General features: G+C 41.6%; 1 protein-coding gene across 3 annotated transcripts in view; it reads right to left on the bottom strand.

Annotated features, from left to right (window-relative positions):
- Positions 1 to 24671, bottom strand: part of sh3pxd2b (SH3 and PX domains 2B) — a 39878-nt gene extending 15207 nt beyond the window's left edge. For 2 of the 3 annotated variants that reach the window (XM_022762604.1, XM_022762605.1), the window contains exon 1: positions 4284 to 4353. In XM_022762604.1, the coding sequence (XP_022618325.1) occupies positions 4284 to 4297 (14 nt within the window). In that variant the 5' untranslated portion in view covers positions 4298 to 4353. Of the gene's footprint in view, positions 1 to 4283; positions 4361 to 10139; positions 10216 to 21222; positions 21304 to 24326 lie in introns of those variants that run through there. The other variant, XM_022762606.1, reaches the window with a different exon arrangement.
- Between the last annotated feature and the right edge of the window lie 1978 nt (positions 24672 to 26649).

The raw sequence follows: 26649 nt of genomic DNA, 5'->3' as shown, positions 1-26649 counted from the left end.
CGGCTCATCTACCTTCCTCCCTCATCTTATGCCTCTGTGGAGGATCACTAGCAGCAGAGAGATGAGCCCTGACAACACAGCTGGAGATGAAAGACAAACAGCCACATCCAGTTTTCTCTTTATTGGTGTGATCTCTCTCTTGCACACACAGCTAGTCATGTTATTGCACATTTTCAAGCCCCCCCTCCTTCCTTTTTTTTTGTTCTTTCCAGAGTCTGTGTTTTATCTGCCTCTCCTAATCTGCCTTTCACTCTCTTTCAACCAAACCTCTTAAGGGCAGCAGTGACACAGATAATCACCTTAACAGCTTGATCCCCCAAAACCAGAAGACAGAATAAGTGCCGCCAATGACCCTGTGCTGACTGTCTCTCTTACTGCTAGGGGAGCTAGACCACTCCTTCTCCTCCTTCCATTTGCTGGCAGGCAAAGCTCAGTGCTATCCATCAAGCCTCCTCCGCTGGCCTCTACCTCTGATTTTAATACCCCTAAGTGTTTCAGTTCTGTCCTTTAAGGTAAGCAGAGTCTCTGTCTGTCTCCTTTTTGACACAGTGATATAACATCGGGACTGACGGATGTGGAATGGAAGCCAGAGACCCAACCAAGGTGTCCTTGCCCCATGTGCCCACATTTGCCTTGTCATACTTATGACCATAAATTCATGCCAACAACTTGTGCTGGAATAAAGGAGTGGGATTGCTGCCATGTACAAAGTATATCTGGTGTTTTTCCATTAGCTGCAGATTCATAAAGAGTGTGGGTGTGCATGTGTGCCCCCCCCCCCATACGTGTTTGTTGATTCATGGTACATATAATATTGTTCGATGATATAAAAAAAATATCTCCTTCTTACAGTAGCTTCCTCCATATCTTGAGACACACAACCTAAGCAGCTGATTTAAGAGTTTTTACTGGTGACCTCCAGAGGACCCCACCCGGCAATGTCTAGTCCTGCAGCCCTGAATGCTACGCTGTGCCTGGGGTCAGAGAACTGGCTATCCTCTCCTTGGATTTATCCCTCTACTTGTGTCAGCCGGTGGCCCATCCACTCATTACAATTCTCCCCAGGGAGGAGACGGGAGGGAGGCTCAGGGTACATTACAGCAAATGGACTTTATGGGTGTTCTTTACAGCAGGCAGCATTAAGGTAATTGTGTGTGCCTGTGTGCCTGTGTGTGTGTGGGTGGGTGGGTGGGTGGGTGGGTGTGGTATGTGTGTGTTTTCACCAAGGAAAAGTAGGTAATGGATATGCATTCCTATAAAAAGGTACAGTGCATTGTGACTGCATCTGTGCACAGTTACTTTTCACATGTGGACACATGCAGCAAATAGGGATCGTCAGTCTCGTCAAGTACCAACAACAAAGGTTGAAGCTGATATATTGCTGTGTCTGTTACATATGAAACTACTAAAAAAAATGTGTCCATTTTGAAAATCAAAATGGGCTGTTGAAAAAATATCCAGTGTTTGTTGATATTTTCTGGCCCCTGAAGAAAAGACATTTAGAGGCATTATTTATGCAAAATCTTAATCTGTTTGTAAGTAAAAGCATTATCTTTTCAAATCTTTTGAGTACTGACTAATGAAGGTCAGATGGAAATTGCTTGATTACTTAGTGGACTTTTTGATGTGATGCATTTCATCAAGCTGTGCGATCTGGCTAGTCACCCTAGCTCAGCAGTCTTACTCTTTGGTTTCTGCAAACAATCCCTGATTTCATGTTTTTTTGTTTTTTTTCCCCTCGTTTTTTTTTTCCCTCGTTTTTTTTTTTTTTCCCTGACTTGAATGAAAACATTAGAGCTTCACAACCAGGGAAATTCCATGAGTCAGGTTAAAGCCTCAGCTGTATAACAGAAGGGCTGACTCAGCTCTTCCCAAAGAAAAACATGGAAGTTTCACCTTGTCAACCTGACTGCGGGAGAGGGTGGATGAAAAGGCCGTTTTTTGTGCTTACAGACAAGTTCAGATTTGTTTTAGCAGTCGGTGCAATACCCAGCATCCCCTGCCAAAGCTGAATCCTGAGATCCGACCCGTATGATGCCATCAAAGAGCTGAATGATGTTTTGAATGATCGTCGGCGTGTCTTGTCACTGGCCGACGAGCTGTGACTTTCCCGCTTGCTTGGATTTAAAAGCAGCGACACAGGACTGTATTCATTTCCAACCCACGTAAATCTCTCACATACTCTGAGGTGTTCTGTCCTCAAAGAACAACATCACTCAGCCCTAAACCTCATTAGAATGACCATTCAAATCCATCCATTTCAACAATAATAACTTTGAGTACTAGTGACACCACTGATGTAAAACTGGCTCAGCTATTCCCATAAACATCCGCACCCATAGACATGAACCAACCCCCCTCAACTCTTATTTTTCACATAAGTGGTTAAAGATGTTGCCTACACCAGCTGTACATTCCTTTAGCCCCCCCCATCCAATGACACTTGGTGCAGAATCATACATAAAAGCTTTTCTCTTCCCTCTGAGGCCTTGTAAATTATCGTTTGTATTCAGGAAGGGAAGCACCATATTAGGGACTAATTTGTACAGTGATGGTTTCACGAGGCTCTATATGGAGATGAAATTATACATGTGAAAATACAAGAAGGCGTGAGTATGGGCTAAATCAGAACTAACTTGTAAAAACATCCTCAAATTTTCCACTCTCAGAGAGAAAAGAGGAGGAGGTGTGGAGGGTTTAGAGGCCCCCGAGGTAAGACTGTAGAGTTGAATAAAAACACAGCCTATGGGCTGTGGATGTGCTGACATGGAGCAAGCTCAGCACCACCAAGCAGTTTGCCTTTGGCATGACTCTCTACTGATAGTAACCACCACAACAGGCGATAACAACAGCTCGTCTTCCTGGGGGTTGGGTTGGGTTGGGTTGGGTTGGGGGGGTTTCCAAAATACAGACGCACGCCGCTTCACACCTAAATCACGTGACTCTGTGGCCACCATATCCATTTTGTAAATGCCTGACCCTGAAAAGAAATGACTGCGAGATGCATAGCAGGCTCACTCCTTGCTCTTGAATTTATTTCACGGGCACATAACTTTGTCTTCTTGCTAAGAAGTTCAACATCAGTCATGATGTATTCATTTAGGTTGCTGGGGTAACATTTCTGTCAAATTGTAGCGATTATTTTCTAGCTATTGGCAGTTTTATGGTCACAGCTCTGCTACAGTGGAGCCTGAGTCCGTACAGTTGCACCCCCCCCCCCGCCCCCCCCCCCCCTCTTTCTCAAGACCAAGTGATTTATCTCTTTGGTTATAAAGCCATGTAATGGGCTGGATAATGCACAGGCTTTACATTATCTTTTCTTTTCTTTCTTTTTAACTGAACTGTGGGGAACTCAAATGGGAACAGACACCACCAACACATTACACCATTCTGTCCATTCTGTCTTTCTTCCGTCACTAGCGGCAACATAAAACATAAAACATACAAGGTACATTCATAAATTCTCTTGTCTATTGGCATCGTGATGGGTTACCGAACATTTGCGTGTTACAATGAGATCATCTTCTCGTTTAGCTACACAGCAACACTTTTTTTGTTGTTTTTTGTTGTTCTTTGCTTATACACTGTTGATCCCTGGAGAGAAATTCTCCTTTAGTTTGTCTTCTTATGCAGGGAGGTCAGAGTCGGCAACAAAGCACCTGGGGAGCTTTTAGGACTCCTCAGCAAGCCTTTGTGCCTGCTGTCACAAAGGCTTGCTCGAGGGAGTTCAGTGTGGCACGCACCACACACTGCCAATTTAGAAGGCAAGGGCAATAGTATCACACAGCTGCTCTTGGAAAAATGTAATCCTATAAATCTTGTTATGTAAATGTTGCAGTGTGTCTCTCAGCTTAATTTTAATGAATATAACCGTGTGTTTGAATTTTTTTTACAACTACAATGTGCGTGTGTTTGACAGCTGGAGTATCTGATAGGTGAAGGTAATGAGATACAAATTTGATAAATTTGGCACAAACCAAGACATATATTCAACAAAAAAATTATTTCCCTCGAAACCAGATGGCCTGGTTCCTCAGTGTTGTTCTGAATCCTCTGCTATTCGTGCTGCTCACATGCATGGAGGCCATGAAAAGATTATTTTCCATTTTCCTCTTCATGACTAAGTTGGTTCAGTTTCACCCTCTGGGTGGGCTAGTTGTTTTTCTTATCCTCTGACTACCAAGGTGCTTCTCGCTGGTCAGTGTAGCTTTCACGGACATTTCGAGAAATATGACTATTGCAGACTCCGAGGTTAAAGTCACATATTGAGTGAATACACTCACCCTGCAGTATTCATTGATGGGCCTTAGCCTTTTCATGGCCACATCCCTGATGTGGCTCCTTCTGAACAGGATCTTCCCTGAAAAATAGTAGAAAAAAAAAAACAGATTTAGAAGTCGACAGAACAGAAAAATCCAAACTTATAACCTTAACTGTTAAAATATGCATAAACGTGTAAATAACATATATTTGACTTTTACATCCTGTATCTTTTATACAAAAGCATAAAAGATTAGTAAATGAAAGAAAAGGCTGAACTGCTTTTTCATTTGGATGATACTCATGTCAAAAGCAACTTCTAAAAAGAACAATAAGGATGCATTTAGAATACATAGTTAGTGAATTAGCATGCGGATACGGTGATGTTATCAATATCACTGACAGCACAATGAGGTGGGTAAGGAGCTAGGTGAATAGCTGGCCTTTCCAAGTCATGAATAAATGATTTTGGGAAAGCAAGTTATGCCAACTCCCCCATTCTTATCTCCAGGCACAAATAACCTCGGGCACAGACGAGCTGGGTCGCCATAACAATAACAAGAAATGGCTACAAATAGGCTTCTTAAAACACTGTTCTAACTTAACGGTATGCAGGAAATTTTCAGGGCCAGCATCTATTTTCTCCTCATTTTAGCCGCTGAAGTTTTCTCCGATAAATTCACTGAGACGGCGCTAATGCAAACATATAAACCGGGCAGGAAGTCAAGGCTGTAACAAGATCCTGAATGAATGAAAGAAGAAGATGTTTTGAGAAGTTACTGTATCACCTCCATCAAGGGGTGAAGGTATTTGTTGAGTGTGATTCTAAAGCAAGACTTGCTGAAACATGAATCTACCTCACAGGAGGCGGCAGCTGAACAGTCAGCCCACCTGCAGCTCCACCGCTTCACCCTTGTTACTAAAAATGGCCTTTTCTGCTTCCAGAACCACAAATGTTTGTTTTGTTTATGTACGTACATGTGTGTGTGTGTGTGTGCGTGTGTGCGTGTGTGTGTGTGTGTGTGTGTGTGTTTGTGTGTGTGCGTGAGTGAATGGCAGAAAGGTAGATACTGGCACAGAGAGACTGTTTGTGATCATCACAGCGTCATCTGTGAATCTGACTAAAGACTAAGGAAAAGGATACATGTAAGAAAAGGAAACATGAAAAAGGAAGGATGTAAAAAAAGAGGTGGAGAGCGCAGAGGGGTTAGGTGGGAGGTGACATCCTCAAAACAACCTACTGGTTGACTCAGGTGGGTGACAACCGAGACTAAAAGTTACAGGAAATCTTTTTTCAGAGTGCTTCTGAGTTATTGTATGTGACTGAAGATGTGGTGGAGGTGGAAGATGAGAGAGTGTAGCTAACTATAATATCAAAGAGCCAGACTGCAGATGACGTCAGTGAATAAGGAGACCTGATTGGTTTGGAGATTAATATAAAAAAAAAAGGCGTGATCTTCAAACACATTGGTGTTCCTGTAGCTTCTCTTCTTGTGGCTTTTTTTTTTTTTTTTTATTGGTCAGAGTAAATATCTCTACAATTACTGGATGGATTTTTATTTTTTTTTTTTAGACTAACATTGATGGTCCGCAGAGGATGAATCTAACCAGTACAGTACTATGTGAGGGAGACTGTCAAAAAGGGAGATCGGCCAGATGAAGAATGAGAGAAGGCGCTCCAAATCTCTTAGGTGTTGGCAGAGCAGCCGAAAAAGGACACACCGTCTTGGACAGCGCTCCAAAACTGGAGAGTTTTGAAAGTCAACCCCCCACCCACACCCCCCCCCCCACCCCCCCACCCCTGGGACGCCTACTTCTCTTCCTCCCTCTCTTTTCCTCTCCTCCCCCCTTTGTCACTCCTCAAACAGAAAAAGCTTTTTTGACAGTCTTCCAAAGCTCTCTGGGGTCGGGAGAGAAGCACTGACTCAACACTGCCCACTCTGTATGCACGGGAACTCATGGGTGCAGCCGATAAAAAAGGCTTGTTTGGGGATGGGTGGGGGGTGGTGGTGGTGGTGGGGGGGCTGCTTGGAGACATGGCTGACGTAGGTTAGACTTTACGGCAAATCTCTGAGCCAGCAGTGACCACGGCTATCAAACAGCTTTTGTTTCCTGGGGAGAGCGAGCGAGGGAGGTAGAGGGACATAGGAGACAGAGAGACACGGAAACACAGAGAGGGTCGTTGTTACACACCTAACACACAGTGAGCTCGACACACATGAATTTCCTCTTGGTTTTTCACCGCGTTTTGCCCCTTCAGGGTGATTTTGAGTTGCTTAAACCTTTACCTAATATATTTCTGTAGACTTAATACTCCAGTTAAACTCACAAAACTGAGGACTTCAGACTTCAAGTTGAGTTTAGACCTTGTAAAGTCCAGTTAAAAGAAAAAAAAAAAGAAAAATGTTCAAATTTTGTGTCATTTTTATGGCACGTATTCGAGATCTGAAATACTCAGTCAACTTTTTTTTTTTTTTTAAGTAATGGCCTGACTTGGATTTATCTAAATGACTTGACTGAAAACTTGAAACTTGCTTTTACAAAACTTGAGACCTCGGTTGAGAGTTGTTACGGACATGAGACAAGACTCGGACTCAAATGAGACCTGATTTGAGCGTTGCTGTCACGTACCTTCAGAACTGACTCGAACATGCACTGAATGACTCGAGACTTGACTTAAGACTTGTTATAGGACTTTAGCTTGACTTAGGTTCCTCTGAAAATACTTGACAGTTGACTTGGACTTGCCACAAAGCTGTGTGTCTGTTGTAATTACTGCATTCTTCAGTGAGTTGTTGACTAAGGCCACAAATGGCTTCTTAAACTGCCATAAAACTCAGGTCTGCTACTGGTGCTTCATATGCAAATAATTTAGTTAGACAAGAGCAGTGATTGCTTCCCCCTGCAGACGGGAGATGAACGTGATATGAATGAGGCATAAACAACGAGGTCATGGCAACTTTTTGGTGTTTTTCTGCCATTTACAGACTGGGGAATGTGAGTTATTCAGCTCAACAGAATCGTATTTGACCTGTCCAAGATACTGTGCCTCCTACTGTGGCAGGCAGAGAGATCCCCAGCACACCACAGTATGTACTGTAGATCTATCATTAGGAGGAAAAGGGGAAAAAAAAATAAAAAAAGGTCGACCCAAATTACAAATTCATAGTCTACTTCTGGGATCCAAGTTCATGAAAAAATATCACCTCGTCTATCATGCAGGGGGGCCCCTAAAGAAACAGACCCACATTCCATCTTGGGTTTTGACACATAGCTTAACAACTCCAGCTTTAGATAATTGCTCAAGAGCACATCAGCTCTTTTTTCAAAGGCTGACCTGCTGACACTGCCATAAAGAGCACTGCACAGGGGTCTGGGTTCAGCAGATCGAAATTTATCACTTTTATCTAAATGTCGTGCATCAACCCATCAAAGAAATTTAGCACTGTGGGAGGTATTCAAATGACAAATAGCCTATCTTGAGATAGCAAACCAGTCAATCTCCTGTGAGGAAGAAAAAAAGTATGGGTTTAAATGGCTCAAAGTTTTTGGAACTTCTTCTTAGAGGTCAAGCGTGGACTTACAACTAAATGCAGCAGCTTTTGGTGTGTGTGTGTGTGTGTGTGTGCGTGTGTGCGTGTGTGCGTGTACGCATCTGGCAAAAAAAAACTGAGCAGAAATTCTGCACTATGCACACATGCAGACAAGCCACTTTGCTGATGTGGAGATATCAAAAGGAGTAAAATCGTCTTGAGGCCTTGAACAAACCGAACCAAGAAGGGAAAACCACTTCCGTGCCTTGTTATGTTGGCCTCAGCCCACAGTCCAGACTTCTGCTTTGTAAGTGAATGATTTTCTTGGCTGTTAGGAAAATTCATGCCTGAAAATCAGGCAAATGTTAACTGAGAGTCCTTCTCAGAGGACCTGATCATGACCTGATCTGGGACCTGAGACACAGGCTACAGCTACAGTAATATATTTTAGTTTTAAAATGCATAATTTTTGCTATGTTCATGTCAGACTTTTGGAAATGCCCCTGGCCTTGTTTCAGTTTAAAAACGCCAGGGTTGCGTTCTAGCCTGGACTGACAGAAACTGAGACAATGACACAGACATCCACATTCTCACGATGTATCCTTCCCTGATTTGTGACGCTCTTCGCTCATCGCTTGCAGCAAGTGAAGAAATCTCTGGTCTTATTTTTCACCATTCCTGTTCCTTGTTCGTAGTATTTTCTGCAGCCAACTGCTGAGTAGTCAATCTGCTTCCTGTTTACACCGGCACATGCATGCTCAGGTTACGTGAATGGTCATGTGTTTTTCAGGTGTGTTAGTACGGACGGACGCTCATCTATTAGTGTGGACGTAGCCTCATTCTCTAAGAAACCTCGATTTATCCAGGCACCAAGCACAGATAATGTTTTCCAGCAACACCCTTGCCACAAATGGAAAAAAGCTCCACAGTGGCATTCCAAGAGGTTTGCCATGTTGAGTCCACTTTTGGTGCTTTAGCAGCTCCACAGGAGCTGTTGAGGATTTAGTGCCTTTCTTGGGGGGGGGGAAACTTCAATGGCAATTTTTCTACCATCGAAACCAGAAGGAGTGAAAGATTCTGTCAACACTCAGACCTCTTCACTGGGAGGCAGGAAGGAGGCTGTTTGTTTGCTGAGATTGTTTTATTTCCCTGTCTCTTTTAATGCACTAATCAGCATGGTTTTGTGGCAATGAAGACTTTCTATTCTATTCTATTCTATTCTATCTGATTGTATAAAGCAATAGTAAGTGCTCTTCCCCTCCTCATACTCAGAGTTCATCTAACAGTCTGTGTGTGTGTGTGTGCATGTGCCTGTGTGCTTGTGTGTGTGCGTATATTCTCACAATGAGTTCCAGACCTGCATGGCCACAAAAATAATACTATCCCCCACCCGTCCCAAGCCCGATAGGGGAGATATGGGTGGGGTCTTTGGGTGAGGCTTTCTTTCAAACTCTCATAAAGAATCACTTTCAAGCCGGATCTCAGTCTAAAACTAGTTCAACAGTTGGTCGAGCACACCCAAAACACTTATTCCAAACAAACTTCACTGCCACTTGGACTTAGTAGGAAAGTCAATGAAGCTAAAAAAGAAGAAATCATTCTTTTGGCCACTTTAGGTTTTCACACACGATGATGATTCAGTCAGAACAATGATGCAGCTAAGCCAAGAAAACAATCTCATAACAAATGCTATGAACTGTAACCTTCTTGTTTTTTTTTTTTTGTTTTTTTTTAAATCAAGCGAAACAATAGTAGATACTCAAAGTGTCACCCAAAGGCTCCAACCGTGATCTGCGTACCATGTCTAATACAATATACGTCTATGGGCCATATCCTGAGAGATCAGCTGATGATGAAGAAACATATTCTCCCTCAGTTCACAGTTGAGTGAGGTTACTGATTATGATTTCTGCAGATCATTCTGGTTAGTTCCTTTGTGTGCAGTCTGCAAACCCAACAAAACGTTCTGCTTTCCTCCAGTTCACCCACAGTCTATCAGTGAGTCATTGTTGTCTGCATTTTAACCCAATGCGTGCCAAGTGTTCCTAACAGAGGAATGAAGAAATGAGCGGGAGTGAGACGAAGACATAACAATACAGCGAGGGGGAAGTACAGCGTGATTTACGTGACTTCCCTGTTCTGTGTGTATCGTTACATATTTTGGTCACATCTTATCATAAGTAATATTGAAACTATTTTTTTATGGATTATTTAGTCAATAACATTTCAGAAATAGCATTCCTGCATTCCAGACAATCCAAATTTGTGTGTGTGTGCTATATATTTGTGTGTGTGTGTGTGTGTGTGGAGGGGGTGCCGGGGGACAACGTGTGTTTTAACTCTTACCTGGTAGGAAAGGAATGATCCTGCGCTTCGGGTCTTTCTGGCCTCCCTCCACCGGGAATTTATCCAGCAATTCCATCTGAAAACCCACAATGAAGTCAAAGTCATTGGTGCACAAAGTATTTACACTCACACGCACACATACAAATATGCATTTCACATTCACACACACACACAACAGGATAGCCGAGGCTGAAGAGGAAGGTTTTCGCATTTTATACAAATCAGCAAGTTCCTACAAGGAATTCGGCCAATAAAAGGAAGGCCTGCCAATGATTAGGAACGAACTGAGCAGATGGTATGGTTTTTCCTCTCTGCTTCATATGCTGCTGTAGCTGAGGGGCTGTTAGCAGCAAGCCACCGCTGACATAGTGGAACATTTCTGTTACCGTAATCTTTAAAGCCCAGAGAGAAGTGGTTCCTTATATCTCTCGACCACCATTCCTCCCAGTTTCACTTGATCACTCTGTCTGTGTCCGGTTCTACACTTTGTTGCCTTTCTCCCTCCGTCACACTGAACTATAGGTCATGCTCCATCATTTTGGCCTCTCACGTCATTTTCGCCCATTACTCTTAGTGAAGTGTGCGTGTGTGTGTGTGTGTGTGTGTGTGTGCGTCTTCCATTCTCCATGCAGCTGAAGCCAATAAAATGACACCTGGCCGTACTGAGAGGTGAACTCCAAGTGCACTCTCTCTCTTTCTCTAATGCACTTTCTGACACCTGCAAGCCTCCAATCAAAAGATTTAAGGGTGGGAGTAAAATTACTCCACTCATTTAAATGAGTTACAGAGGAACGTTTGGAAAATTTCTTTGATACTGTGCCCAGATGACAGGATCCAGTACCTCAAAAACATTAAGAGAAGACTCTCACAGTCCAAACCAAATTTTATTTGACCTGATAAAAAAAAAACACTGGTGAGGGGATTAATTGTTGTGTAGGGCTGTGACGATAACAGCATAACATCTTGTGATGCCTCCCGTGCGGTTAAGATTATTTCTGTCACCACCGCAATTATTATTATTATTTTTTTTTTTATGTGGCGTGCAATATGAAATATTAACACAATTTAGTTATCAGCATTGACTTGATTCTATTTGTGACAGCAGATCTGTGGGTGATCTAGCGCAGCGTAGTGTTTTTCCTGAGCCCAGTCCCGGCACGCGCACGCAGCACGATTTCATTGCTCACATGCACACACAGAACGAGCCGGTGAAGTGAAAGACAGGGCCAGTAAAAATTTTATGGATTTCTTGACGGTCCATCCGTGTATCTGTGTGTGTATGAGAGAGAGAGAGAGAGAGAAAGAGAACGAGAGAGAGAGAGAGAGAAGGAGAGAGGGAAAGAGAGAGCAGGGCAAGGACAGCAGCTCAATGAAGCAACTGTGCAAGATACTGCTTTAGAGATCTTTTATGTTATTATGAGAAGTGTGAAAATATACACATAAATTAGACTGTGGCGGGCAAACAAACAGGAGCAGGAGGGGTAGAGCAAGGGGACGTGTTGTTTTTTCACCACGATAAGTTAGTTAACCATTAACTGAAACCAGGGTGACACTAAACTGTATGATCCTCTACTTCCTATTAAGAAAAACAACATAACTAAAGACTGAGGAGGTCTGAAGACGCGGTCATAGCTGGGCCATGTGTCTGATGACAGGGCGTGCACATAATGACATTAATACCGTTTCTGACTTTGTTCGGTTCAATGTTAACCTGATAAAATGATTTATCTATCAAGGCTGTGCTACAGAGGCATTTGAGGGTCAAAACAAATAAGCTCGCCAAATATCTCATTCCCCTCCTTTTATGTTTAAGCTCAATGGCTAAATTTCAGATCTCACAGTCAGTGCATGTGTCTATATATCCATATTTTTTTTGTCTTTTCTGGGCCTCGGTGTTTCAACAGAAACATAGGCTTTCGATGCATTATGTATGACACATTTTGAATTGGAATTTTTATAAATTTTATAAAATCCCGACTTCAGCAGTGCAGAGCGGCAGCTTGGAGATGGCTTGCAAAAATGACTGCTGGTTAAGATGAAGTCTTAATGGGCCACATTTCAGTCACTGTTTCATATTTGTTCCATTGTCCGACAACAGAAACAGAAAAACATGTAAATGAGAGCAGCTTTATTGGGAATATGACCGTTTTAAAAACTGTACATGTGAGCACAGAGAAGAGAGGAGAAGCAAACAGATAAAGGGTTGAAACCAGCTGACACCGGGTGGAATGAAAATAGCCTATGACGCAGTATATGCTAGGTTTTGACCTAGTCTTGTTGATATGAACTTTTAATATTTATTGAGGGTCATGGTTGGAATTTCAGTGATACAATATTGCCCTGAAGCTGGTATTAATAGTTACCTTACCCTGTTGTCATCAAATAGTTCTTACAGCAAGCTTCTGAGCAATAAAAATGAAGTTGAGTCAAGATGCCACAAAATCTCCTCTGAATGCAAATTTGAAAGAAACAATACGTTAGGCTGAGCCAAAACTAACAGAGAAAGAAGGGGGTGGTGCAATATGAGTTGAGGTGATGCAGAGGTTATGGAAAAGCCAGAGACCTGTGCCAAATAGTACTTTCTAATACTTTTTATGGACTGTCTGAGTGTAGTCAGGTGCCAAAGAGGTATTGTTGCCATAAAATAATAAAGTTCTCAACAAATTACTTAAGTAGATAGGGCTTAATACTTTAATATTTTGTGGGAAAGACAGATGGAGTAACTTAAACAGAGAACACCAAAGGCATTTTGACATTAGATGTCGCCCACTTATAAACATTCCTGAGATAAACAGGTATTTTAATCTGAGTGATTGAATATAACTGCAATCTGAAAATTGAGGCTAAAATATAACAATCAAAGTATATCCAAAAGGAAGTTTACTATTTGACCACAGTTTGAAAGGACTGACAGCCCCTGGATGGTTACAGACATCTGGATGGGAAAGCACCAGTCAGAAAAAAAAAAAAAAAAAGAAGAAAGAAACATCAATATACTGTATGTTCAAACATAAAAGAGGACATATGTTTTACAGATCTTCAGCTGTACAGGAAGAGCCTACTGCTCTTTGTTTTCTCTGCTTCACATTATGTCTCCCGCTCATATCTGGTGCTACAAAGTGCCCCTCATTCCATGTACAAGGAAGTTCAACAAGCTTATTTCAACCTAATCCTTAAACCCTCTAATGAACAACTCTCCCAACTCAAAAGGGCCTTTCATAATTTTCCTCTCTTTACAAATTAGTGGAGCCCCCCAAACAATAATAACAAGCAGCCCATTGTGATATATCCAGTAAAGATAAGCGTATAATTACAGAACAAAGAGTCCAGTAACATTTGTTGCCTTCATACCTGACAGATCATTCTAATGAATCTGAGCCACTTGAAGAAAATCAAACCTAGAGATTCTAACAAGATGTTTTATTTTTTTCCACAAAATCATAACTCTGGCTTGGATTTGGTTGCAAAAAAAAAACATGTTTTATACTGTGTACTGTGAAGCCAAAGATCAGCCTTCAGGCATGAATGTCAAGCCACATTGAGTGCTCTTAAATGATTCTCATTGGCTCCGACTGCTAAAGCTCGGCATCATAAAGTTAAAGCCACAATTTCCCGTTAAACAAAAAAAAACAAAAAAAAAAAACAAAAAAAAAGAGAGGGGGCAGAAAAGTGAGCCACAACCCTCTTTGTCTAATGCACGTTAAGTAAAAGAAGTGAGCCACTTCAGTGTTCGGTCTTTTAGTTTTTATGTTACAACAGAAGGAAATCTGAAAGGAAGAAAAAAAGGCACTAAACTCACAAAGCATCACTCTGCTTGGCTTAAGATGCCGCTGACACACCACCACCTTAAAAGAGACAGTGTAAACATAAAGACAGGCAGACTAAGAGCGAGAGAGACGAACACACAAGAGCCTATGCCCCCACACATTGTAATTGTTCCCATGTGTCTGACTTTGAGTGCAGGCACACCCAGTCTCTGTGTCTACTCCGACCCTTGTATCTACTCTGTAATCAGAGCCGCTCAAACAAGAAAAGGCATCTGCGGAGAGTGAAGATGTCTCTTCAAAATACCACTTACATCACGCACCCGACATCAAATATTCATGCTCCGCGGGGCAGGAGGATGTCAAGCCGAGGCGGAGCGCAGTCAACTCCGCATGACTTTCCAAGGCTATTATGAAAGTGTGTTATTTTAAATGATATCCCGCTGTCTTTATTTCAGTCAGAAAGGTAGGGACATCGGCACTATATAGATGGTGTGGTGACAGATATATATATATATATATACATAATAATCTGTGGACATCACACTATGATAACATTAACAGAAATGATCACTTCAATCTGTGAACTCATGTGTACTATAACTGTACTAAGTTTAATTCAAACCCTAGCGTGCAAAGTCACTTTTTTTTTGATTTTGAAAGTACCATTAGCTCATGGACTCATTCTCTTATTCACCAAAGCCTGATGAGGAGACATTGATATTATTCTAGGCCATGCTTGGAGGATATTTAGATTCCCCACAATAAAAGGCCACACTCAGCAAAGCTTTAATCTGCCAGGAAACTGAATAATGGAGAGAGTGAATACGCAGAACATAAACTGTTAAGAATCTGTTTACTATACGCAGTCTCTTAAATGTGCTGTGATGTGTCAATGTTGATTTTACCACTAATAATTTAAAAAAAACTGCTCAAAACATCTCAGTTATTGATTGACTACATTTCGACCAACAGAACTAGTGCGGGGATTTAAGGAAGAAGAACAAGCCTCCCTGTTGTCAACATGTCACATCACCAGTCTGTTAATACGCCCATGATACTGTAAACCTTTAAACACTGTTATTTCATTGAATGTAATTTTCCAACAGGCTATAATTTGTCTAGTCCATATCCGCTTTAACCACATCATCAGCCTTCGAATAAAGGCCTAATAAAGACGATCTGAGAAGCAGCAGACTGTTGAATGAGAGTATAAAAGGTCCAAGAACAATGGCTGCTCTCTTTTCCACATGCCTATCTCAGTAGTCCTCTGATTCTCTCACTCTCTCATTCGCTGTAGATTCATGTATGAGGTCATTTTTAACCCTTTACAGGAAACCACACTGTTAAAGAAAAAAAACAACCCACATTTGTGGTAGGCTGAACTGTTAGTCCATTTATGAAGTAGTGAAAACAAAGACATCATCCATGGGCAGTGGCTCTCAATGTTAACAGTTTAATATACTGTAGTGCATGCTAATGCCAAGGGCTTATTATCAACTGCAGTAGCAATGGAATGTAACTTGATTCATGGCTATATGCTGGACAGCTGAGCTGTTTGTAGGATACAAATTAAGTAAAATCTATAAAATCCATGCAAAACATGACATCAAAATAACTTAATGCTTTGCACTGCCAATGACTACTTTTCCTGTTTCCATGGAAATTAAAATGGAAAAATCACAGCACATTGTGAACTAGGATGGATAAACAGCAGCGAACAAGCAGCTGTAGATAATGAATGGGCGAGTAAATGACATCTGTTTTTCCTTCATGTGCATTCATAAAGTCCCTGTCATCAAACAGGATTTCTTACTTTGATTAATACTAAGTTCCCTTGGTAGCATCCTACTGTAAATGCTAATGTTAGCATACTAGTAAAACACAGGGTAAATGTCTGGGAACACGTGGACGATATCAGCGCCTGATATGTTCAGTCTAGATCTGGTCTGTGTAATTTTAATGTCACACTTTTAGTTAGTCTCTGTAGAGCCATTCTCTTTCTATGTAACCGCATCCAGACAGGTCACAGCAGAGGGTCAGCATAAAAACAGCACCCAAGGGTGTGGTTATGTTGTGTTTCTCAAGTTCACTTCAATAAAGTGGATTGACCTTGGATCCTCAATTTAAGGATCACTTAATAAGGGTGGGCATTATGACTTAAATCTTCCATCATCGTATAAAGTTTTTCATACTTCAGGACTAATGTACAGTAAATTGTGATATACTGGGATACACTTTGTAAATCAAATTCAATTTAGAAAAAAATCAATATAATTGCCAGGTTAGGGTTAACTACATCAGTACAAACATTATAGCAATACATATTACCCAACCGCTAGACTAGACATGCTGCCAGAGACTTTTTTTTAACTTTATCATTCAGTTGAAGCTTTTTGCATGTTACAGCAAGATTTGCACCAGTGTAACTTGTAACAACTGAGTTACAGGACCATGGCATTATCTACCCCGTGCTCATCAGCTCTTCTGGTGGGCCAATGTCACAATGACGAGGCTGCGTTTAATCGCTGTACTTCCGGACTCCTGCTCTCCCATTGGAGGCGTAAGACACAATTTCATATATTGTCCCAACCTGTCCTCCTGTTGCTAAGACACATTTCTATCCGTCTGTTGGCTTTCTTATACCCACTTTTTATATTGTTGGTCACTGCAACTGAAGCCTATCCCAGCATGCACTAGACAAGTGGCACCACCCTATCACAAGGCGTGAAGCACAACCTCCCAATCTTATTGTATTTTATGGCGCCAGCAGACAGCGGCTCAATCAGTTTCTGTTTAGTTTTTCACCACTTAAAGCGAAGACATGCATGTGCTGAGAATATCAACTGTGTTCATTTGCAACAACATTTACCCTAAAACATGATTCATCCCGATCGAGACTTGTTATTTGAAAAACCAGAGACAGGTCAATGAAAACACGTGGTTAAGGACCCAGAGGCACAACAAAAAAAAAACAACTCCCATGTCACATTTGACCATTCCCAGGAGTCCTATACAAACACATACAAATAATATATAATAATAATGCCATGGTGATGTATAGCTTTGGATGTTTGGTCTTCTGTAATAAGTGTATTTCACTGAATCATGAAGAATATACTGTACCTATCTTTCAGCGTTCCCTGAGTAGAAACACATGTTTTGGTTTTTGTTGTTGTTCCAGGAACACTGCACTGTTGAAGGATGCATACAGTACATTTTTATGAAAATAACCCAAGTACAGAGTTTGCAGTTTGCACAAAAAGGAAATAAGAACAGCTGCTTTGTGAAATTCATACAACAGGCAGCCCCACTGCCCTAAGCAAAATGATCTGCCCCCCCCCCCAAATGTTTTGTTACTAGATCACTGCAGATGGAAAATATGTGACAGCTGTACAAGTATGAATAAACAAGAAACTATGAATTGTTTTTTTTTTCTAACAGCTTTAAAGTAAAAAAAAAAAAGAAAAGTGTACCCTGTATCCAAAGTATTGTATTGGGGATGCTGGAAGACTGAGCTTGTGAAATAGAGCGGACACGTGTGCAGCATGGAAACTGTTCTTAGTGACATGGAAATAAAATCACAAAGCCGCTAGGATGACCCCATGGCAAAAGAAAAAAAAAAAAAAACTCTGCACTTTCCATCTTTCTGAAGCAACAGTTCAGTCTATTTCTGTTCACAAGGCAACCCATTGAAACAGGGAAAAAAAAAAAAAAAAAAAAAAACAGCCACAGCTTTTATATCAAAATCCTAATTGCTCAGTTTGTTCACTCTATATTCAACAGTTTGCAAGACTAAACACATACTGTGCTCAAATACATTTATGCATAAGTGCAGGAAACAATCATAAAGTCCTTCTCCAGTATCCGATGAATACTTAACTCCTTCATGCTACTATGGGGATGCAGCTACACAGAGACTTTTGGGTGTTACAGGAAAACACTGGGTGAGTAGTAACAGATATATCTTGGATGAGAGGGACGTATTAAAATTAGAGAGAAATTTAAGCCGTGATCCCAGCCTTGTTCCAAATCAGACTATGGATTTGATACGGAGGACTTCCTTCTAGACCCTTTTTTTATCACCTCCACTAACAGGTAAACACTTTAATCTGACAGGAGAATCCTTACTGGGTTAATTTAGAACAACAGCGGTACTGTTGAAAAGGTGAAGTATGAATGCATATTAGTATCGATATTATAATTATCTATGTGTGTTTTTCTTATCATTAGGATCACTGTCTGGGTTTTACCTGTTATAGTGTCATCTGAATATAAAACATGTATATGTGGATTCAAAACTGCCTAATGATTAGAATAGAATATCCCCTAAATAAATGTAGAAACCATGTTAAAGTCAGACAGTGAGTAAACAGTCTGTGGTCAATGACCACATTAAAAGCTAACGAAGTGAAGCATCGGCTGCTTGGGCCAGCTGTGGTGACGGGATGTGATGAATAACACTTCCTGTCTGGCTCTCAGGCTTTGGACTGACCAAAGACACTTTATGTATCTTTTTTATTTATTTATTTATTAACAGTTCCATCTTTTCTCCGTTATAAGAGCCACTCAAGCTACAGAACGAGAGATGAACCAGAGCAGACGGGAAAAAGGCAGGACAAGATGGAGTAAGCAAAGGCGGATGACAGGAAATGAAGAAATGGTAATGACAGGAAATGAGTGACTCATCTCTATGTCACTATCCTGGCCAGGCACCTGCGATGATTAGTGCCGGCACACAGTTCAATAGAAGTCGAGTTTACAATAGTACGTACTGCCTCTGTATGCCTGCACTTAAGTGCAACACTGACAAAAGCTTCCACCTTCTCCCACCTACTCGCCTTTTATATGTTTCCAAACTAACTGCCGGCCATTTAAATGAAAGCATGACTAACAGTGTCTGAAACTCACTTGAGTACTGTGTGGTGAAGCTTTGCTTTCTTTAAGCAGAAACTGACTGACATACATTTTCTCATCTTGGGTTTTCCCCATAGGACGTGTGCGTTCACTGCTGAACCAGAGGCGGTCAGTAGACTCGGTTCCTGTTCGCCTGTGGATACTATCCCTGATTCCTGCTGCCTGTGGACTTTGGAGAGACTCACTGCAGCGGTTTGGTTAAGTTGCACACCTTTTAGTGCCTGTTAGTGTTAATAATTTGTTTCTGCATTTTTGCCTTTCTATTATCTCCTACTTATTTTTCATTTCTGCTGATGTCATGATACAACATGTATATAAGTTGGTAGAGTTTTGTTTATTTACTGTAAAATAATACACACATAGCATCAACACAGTAAGTTAAGTACAACACCTCTTGATTTCATCAGCATTATGTAATCTGCTGCTAAATATTTTGGGAGGATAATGCAGCAATACTGTTTAATTTCCACTGCATACTGTCATATCATATTAGTGTGCCCCAACACCAGAGAAATTCAAAAATACTTTACACATTTAGAGGTCCACACCCAGTATATACCGAGGGAAATACCGAATATTCTGAGGGATTTTCAGCACGCCAACCTGCCACTTTTCTTTAAGAAATACCACAGCCTCAAGATGGCTGATAATATGTCATTGCCAAACCTTACAGGAGATAAGAGACTGGCTTGTTTTCTCTCCAGCTGGGTTTATCTACATCTCCCTCACCACTGAGAGTCCACCCACGGGCTGTTGACAGAGCAGGAAGCAGCTGAAAGCATGGTGAGGGGTAAACACCAGTCAGGAACACCCCTGCTGAAAATATTTCATGTATACTTGACTCATTCTGTGCCAATGATCCAATACAGTTTGTTTCAGTGATGTCACAAGGGATTTCTGCTGGTAATATGCTTAAGTATGGATGAAATAAACATGAAATGATGATCTGTGACAGTTAACTGGGTTTTTATCAATATTTATGGATGACTAGAAACTGTTTCCTAGCACACAAATGACAACATGTACAGTTGTGATTGATTCTGATATCGCAAGTACTTAATCCTGTGCTAAGATTTTCTGGCTTTCAAAGCTCACTTTCTGGCTCATACTGGGGAAAAAAAAAAAAAAACTCTGATATCTACAGGTCTCATAATCTCCTCCTATCACCTCGTCACATCACTCAGAGTCTAAACAGTCCTCTTCTTGAGCCAAAGCATCAAAAGCAAAGCAGTGCTGTGGCCGGACGATGAAACGAAATTGTTGAATTTCCAACATTGTAAATCTCTCACCAATGTTAATTTAATTAAGTTGCAATTTTCAAAACATACATAAATGTTCTGAATTGAATACACAGTGTGTAGTTGAGAATAGCTACAGAAGGCTAGGTTGTGGCCCTAAGTAGAACTTTTAGATTACCATCTTTCTTGTTTCTTTTATGAAAATGCCACTTTATTATTTGTGTCCATGTATTAATGTATGTAATGTAAATAATGAGAGAAAGGGATGGTGTCTTTGCTTGTGTCGGAGGGGACAAGAGTGTTGTTGTAGTACAGTTCAACGTCCCTTACTCAATGCTTTTGCCATCCTTCAGTCGTCTTTCATTACACTACTCTGATAACTGTTCATAGCTATACGTAGTCGTTCATTTAGCAAACGCCTCAACAAATAGAAAGGTGATACAATTAAAAAACTATTATGAGAGCGATAAGAGCAAGACTGTGGATAGGTTTTTATATTCTTAAGTCACACTAATGAAATTAGTCATGAAATAGTTTACATTGTCCTGGTTAGCATTACATTTGCAGGTGCAGAAAACCTGGGCGGACCATTGAAATACTTTATTTCATTGCTCACGCTTTGACCATCCTAATCAATTAGAAGGCATTTAATCCAATTAGGTTGACAGTATACGTTGCCTAAATTGACTACGTGCTCATTAAAAGCGGTTGCCTCTCTGGGTTTCCTTGAGTCCATGCTCTCTAAGCTCAGTTGCGGCCAGGGCCGCAGATCCATTACCTTCGAAAGAGGAAGGGAAACTAGGATACTAATGAGATTCCCTCCTTGTGCAACACACACTGCCAGCATGACGTTCGAGAATGATTCAGACATTTCTGTGGTCATCAGTGCGGCCATTGCATTCATCACTGTCCTCAGTTAACTGCACTGGGACATTTTCCGACTCCTTTCGCACAACATAATTACCAGTGTCATGTGGGTGGATGGTGTTGTATGGACAGAGTACTTCCATTCCCTTCCTGGCCTGTGCTGGTTTTTGCCGGTGGAAAAATTAGAACCTGTCACATTCCTTGCCCCCTAAAACATGAAACTGTACACACACCTACAGTATAAAGAGAAAATCACATACCACGACACACTTACACACAGTCACACACTTAACTCACCTGCAGGTCAAAGAACTTGCTGTAGCGTCTGTAAATGATTTCTGTGCTGCCATCGCTCCAGGACACTTTGATGATGTAAACCTGGAAAAGCAGAAGACAAAAAAACAATCAAAACAAGTGGAACATGTGAACTAACAAATAACCATCATTGTTAACCACTTGATAATCCAAAGCGCCTGGGGCATCACTCCTGATTCATAGTGCCAGTAATTGGCAGTGCTGTGACTCCTAGTGAGGGCGGCATGAGGAAAAGCAAAAGGCAAGCTTGCCAAGAGACATCAGGCAGCAGTCACTGTCACCATCCGCTCTCATGAACACAACTGGGATATCCGATTATTTCATTTCCCAGTCGTCTGGCATCACTTCCTGCTGAAGAGGAAGCTTTGATCCTGCATGGGTGCAGCAGATTTGACTATGCCGTGTTTTCAAATTTTATAGCTGTTAAAGAAACACTGAGCAGCAAACACACCGATTGGAAACATCAGGTCATGAGTTTGTCGTGAAGCCTTCAGCACAGCGCAATGCCACATGCTACCCCAACGCCATTAGCATACAGAGATTCACTGGTTGGCACCTTTATCATTTGTGGCTCTACATTAAGTTGAAAATGAACTTTTTGCTCATGTCCAACTTCAAATTCCATCACACTCATATCAACAGCTCTGACACATCATGAAGCATTGAAGCAAAAGCTTCTAGTTTAATCACTGCAGCCTGGAGGCAAAAGACACAGTTTTTTTTCTTCCCTACAGACGAACAAGAGGGGAGAGGCAGGGAGGTGATTGGAAACTCCCGGGTGGCTCGGTGTGTCTGGCTGAATGCTGTTGGCCCCGCTCCCAGACCTTCTCTGGCCTCGCTCTCTCTTTCAGGGCACTAAAGTCAGATACAGCAATGGATGGACCAACTACAACAGCTTTGTAGGCCAGCAGGGAGTCTGTCTTTATCAAATAAAAAGAGTTATATTCCAAATTCAGTGTGTGCGTTTAAACTTAAACTAATGGAGGGCCATTTTTACATTAAAACAGGTCCCTTAAATATGTTTTCAGGATATATTCTTGCTGCAGCGTGAGACCGAAGCCATGGGTCTGAGGAAGAGAGTGAAAGCTACAATTCTATCTACAAGTCAATGAAACGCTGCTGATTAGCGATAAAATGCTCTCGTATCATTCTCTCGGGAATGTGATTTCGCCGTTTCCTTTCTTTGCAATAGGCTCAGCTCAGATGCGCTTTAAGCTGCTTTTTGTATCCTTAACCACACCTGAGCGTTCTTGAGGGTTTAAAGTGTCCGGCCTGCACGCGTAGAGAGAGCACCAGAGGCACAAAACAACATGGGCTGCACCACAAAGCAAACAGACAGATGGAGAAGTCACAGGACCTGGAGAACTCTGTGTCCTTGACCGTTAACACCCACAGTGGTATAAAATCTGTTGGTCCTTCTACCCGGGCATCATCTCCTCATATACATGGATGCAAACCAACATTATGCATACGAGGGCACACGCAGGCGCACACCATGCACACGGAACTAACACGAACACCTGCTGAGGACTTGGCAGAGGTTCTCACTGTTGGCTCCCTACATCCGATGATGTCATACGTGTTACTTTAAACTGCGTGCGCACTTTTGCAGACAAATTAAGCCAGATGTACCCCCCTCCCTCCCTCCCTCCTACTCTGACTCAAACATAAATGATGATGAAAGCCCCATTGTTCATGAATTGCAGAAAAATGAAAAATGAGTCTTTGTCTTTTTGACATTTTTGTCTCCCACTCAAACTCTGCAGTATCAGTGGGGGATGATAGCTTAAAGAGGAAAAATATCCACACATTCTTCTTCTCTACCTACTTTTCCACTGCCCCGCATACAGTAATGTCACTATGGTAATACTATACTGATCGCCTAAACTGGCAGATACTGTATGCAATCAGAGACACTGTTAATGAGATAAGCACAGCATTATCGCATGACATCTTTCATACATATAAGGATATTGTCACTTTTAACGTCGACATCAGCTGCAGGACTAGAGATATTCTGTGTAAATAGTCTAGTTATCAATGTAGTTGCCATGTCTGATCATAATAAATCACTCAAACTTGTTAAAAACGAGAGCTGTGTAACTGTACTGAAAAACTGGAGTCATAAAGCTACGAATGCTGCATGACATATGGTAATATTTAGGCCCTTCCCTTGTTCAAACACTCCCTTGTGTTCACTGTGATGACCTTAAGACTTCTTGCTTATCAGTGACTGCAGGTATTTTATTTTATTTTATTTTATTTTATTTTTTTAATTGAAACGCCTGAGGCATGACAAAGCTGGGACGCTCACTTTTAACTCTATCCTCATGAGGATTAGTCTGGATGGTTTGTGGACAGCACTGATTTGCCCATTAGGATGTTTTCTGGGACCTTCCTCTGTGGTGGCACACACGTGGCAGTAGGCATATGAGCAGGACTGAAGGGGATTGCAGCCTCTGGTAGTAATAGCACAATGCCTATATTGACATTATATCCGTGTGATACTTAATTGCTGAGGGTCACTTGAAGATGTGTAGACTAAGGGAGGGTCATAGGTCATATAAGCCAAATCCACTGAGATGCCCCTTAATTGCACCCAAAACAACAACGCTGACCTTGAATCATATAAGGAGAAGAAAACAGAAATTGTTCTGACACATATACAGAAGTGACAAAGCAAACGTTATTTAAACATCCGGATTCAACAGTTAGAAAAATGTCTACCAGAAAAACACCAGTGAACAACTTAAAGGAGACTGTATCTCTTTAAGGGTGTCAAACTTCAGTGTTTATTGTCTTTTATAGACTGTAAAGGCTGTTGGGATCTAACAAACCAGCTTCTCTATTGACAGCGGTGCTAACAATCCATAATAAAATGCAGACCAGTAGTTCTCAAAAATCCCATGTTGTGAGAGTCTCTCTGTCCATTTCGTCTGGCTTGGTGAACTGTAATTTGATACTCTCTTTGTTTTTACTTTGCCCGAAAGGAAAGGAAGAAGAGCTGCATTACAAACCCTCGATCTGTTTCTCAATTCACGCATCAAATCGATGTTGTTTTGATTATCAAAAAAAAAAGGACTTACATAGTGTTTGTTCGGATTCCTTCGCTTCTGGACATCTTGCACTGTTACTTCTTGCACGGTGCGCCGTGGCATGATGTCCTCTTCTTTAGGTCTCAGTTTAAAAAAAAGAAAAAAAAAATGAATTTCCCGTTGGGTTTATACCAGCGATCAAACCCGGCTGAGAAAGTTCACACGGCGACGCTCCTTTGTCATCCGCGCCGGTCAGATCCACGATCTTCGAGAGCAACAAATGCTATTTTCCGTACAGCTGGCTACGTCAAATTTCCTGCCCCACATTCAGCCGCTCAGAAGCCAGAAGTTAATACTCGGTCGGTCTGCTCTTCGCTTCTCCAACCACCCCCCCTACTCTCCTTGTGCCTTGTGCCGTCCCGCTGACGGCTCCAACCAAACTCCCAGCCTATCCCAGCTCGCCCACTCCCATTTGAGTGACTGGGACGACCATTATTATGCTCCATGGACCAACCCCTCCAGCGTCAGAGCAAACCACAGGCTGCAGATTGCACTCAGCCAAGGGCTCAATCCAGGCTCTTACAGCTGTACCACTGGGTGTGAACATTTTGATCAAACACTTTTAATGTCAATAATCCTCAGGGTAGCTAGACATATTCAAAAAAGGAAAGTGAAAAGTGAAATCTCTATGGATTCATATTGAAGAGAAAATAAGTACTGCGAGTGTGATGGGCTGTCCTCAAAAGCAGTATCATGCTCAAGGGCACATCAACAGATTTGTAACTCTTCTTACCTAATATTGTTACTGTGTATCTCTTTTATAGCCTTATAAATGTTTTTTAAGAGGGTAGACAGATAACCTCACAGCCCACATCTATCCTGTCAATGTTTAGAGGTTTGGTTAAAAGTTCTGTAAACGAGATTCAGAGATGTATTTAAAAAAAAAATATCGTAGCAAACAATTAAGACATAGTAGATTACTGACATCCTGAACTGAAGTCACACCCCATCTGTATGCTTTTACATCACATAAAAATAAGAGGGGCTCATCTCAAATTAACTTAAATAGGCCTATATCAAGTAAGGAAACTAACTTAAGGGCTTTCTTATCATCATTAATGAGCTTCAGAGACTTACTGTTATTCACATCAAGATTAAACATGGTGTTAAATTTTTTTTGGTCGTGTTGTTATCTGAGTTTCTCTATTCGTTGCTTATGGTATCTGGCAGTGCGTGCGTGTTAGTGCATGTACGTGTGCGTGTTAGTGTATGTGAGTCCCTCACCTTTGCCCTCTCCAAGTTTATAAAGACACAGGGAACGCCCATAGGCGACGCCAGATGGCACAGTGGGTAGTCAGGGTTCAGGTGAAAACCCGTCCATACGTTCTTGCACTGAAGAAGCCACATTTTCGTCTTGAAAGGTCTCTGATAAGGAAAGAAATGCTACCAGATGCACAGGTATACAGGCCATACTGGTATGCCGGTGGCCTGTCAAAACATCCATAGTATATCTAAGTTTTAACGTTTTTACGGCTCCCTCCGTGTTATTCATGTGGCCCACCCCATCGGTCCAGTCCAAGACTGAACTTCTTTCCCAGTCGGAAAGCTAAGCTAATACAGGTCTGGTTTTATGGAGATGGAGAACTCTACAAGATGCTAAAGGCTCCAGCTTGACTCGGAACTGGCTTCCTCCCCACTACGTGTAAGTAACTTGATGGCTACGTAATGTTACATGTCTGTTTGCATTAGTGACATGCTATAGACGGCATGATGACATTAGCTAATTTGCTGTTATCCATATTATGTATTAGTTCTGCAAATGTTGCTATTGCTAGCTGGTTTACTGCCAGCATTGCTGTGGAGCATATCACGGCAATGTTAGCTTGGGCTAATGGTTGTGGCTGGATTGTTTGTTGTTGGCTCTCGTGTACACAAGGTAACTTTATTAAGTTGTGATTCTTGTGTGTTTAGTGGGCTCTTCCACTGGGCTTCATAACACCTTGCTGACTGAGAACGTGGAGGGGGAGAGGGGGTTGTGGCAGAACGGAGGGCGGAAGTGTGGCCGAGGAAGCATTTGTTTTGGTCTGAGATGCTGGTGATCTTGTTCTACATCTAGTGGCAGTAACGATCGTCCATAGAAGTTTTACGTTTGCTGGTTTCCAGCAAAACAACCGAGGTTAATACTAGGGTGGCAAAGGTGGTGGTTTCAACAATATATTCATTTAGTTATTTCAACTATTTATCTATCACGTATTAGTTCACTATTTCAACCGCTTTGCTTTGAGCTATTTCAAACATAGCGTCAGGATACGGCTTTCAACCATTTAACAATTGAGTTATTTTCTAGTTGCTTTTAACATTGTACCCATTACTT

This window comes from Seriola dumerili, unplaced genomic scaffold, assembly GCF_002260705.1.
Source record: "Seriola dumerili isolate Sdu_G_001 unplaced genomic scaffold, Sdu_1.0 BDQW01000449.1, whole genome shotgun sequence".
NCBI lineage: Eukaryota > Metazoa > Chordata > Actinopteri > Carangiformes > Carangidae > Seriola > Seriola dumerili.
Note: the sequence above shows the minus strand (reverse complement) of the source record. Positions and strands in the feature narration are given on the sequence as shown.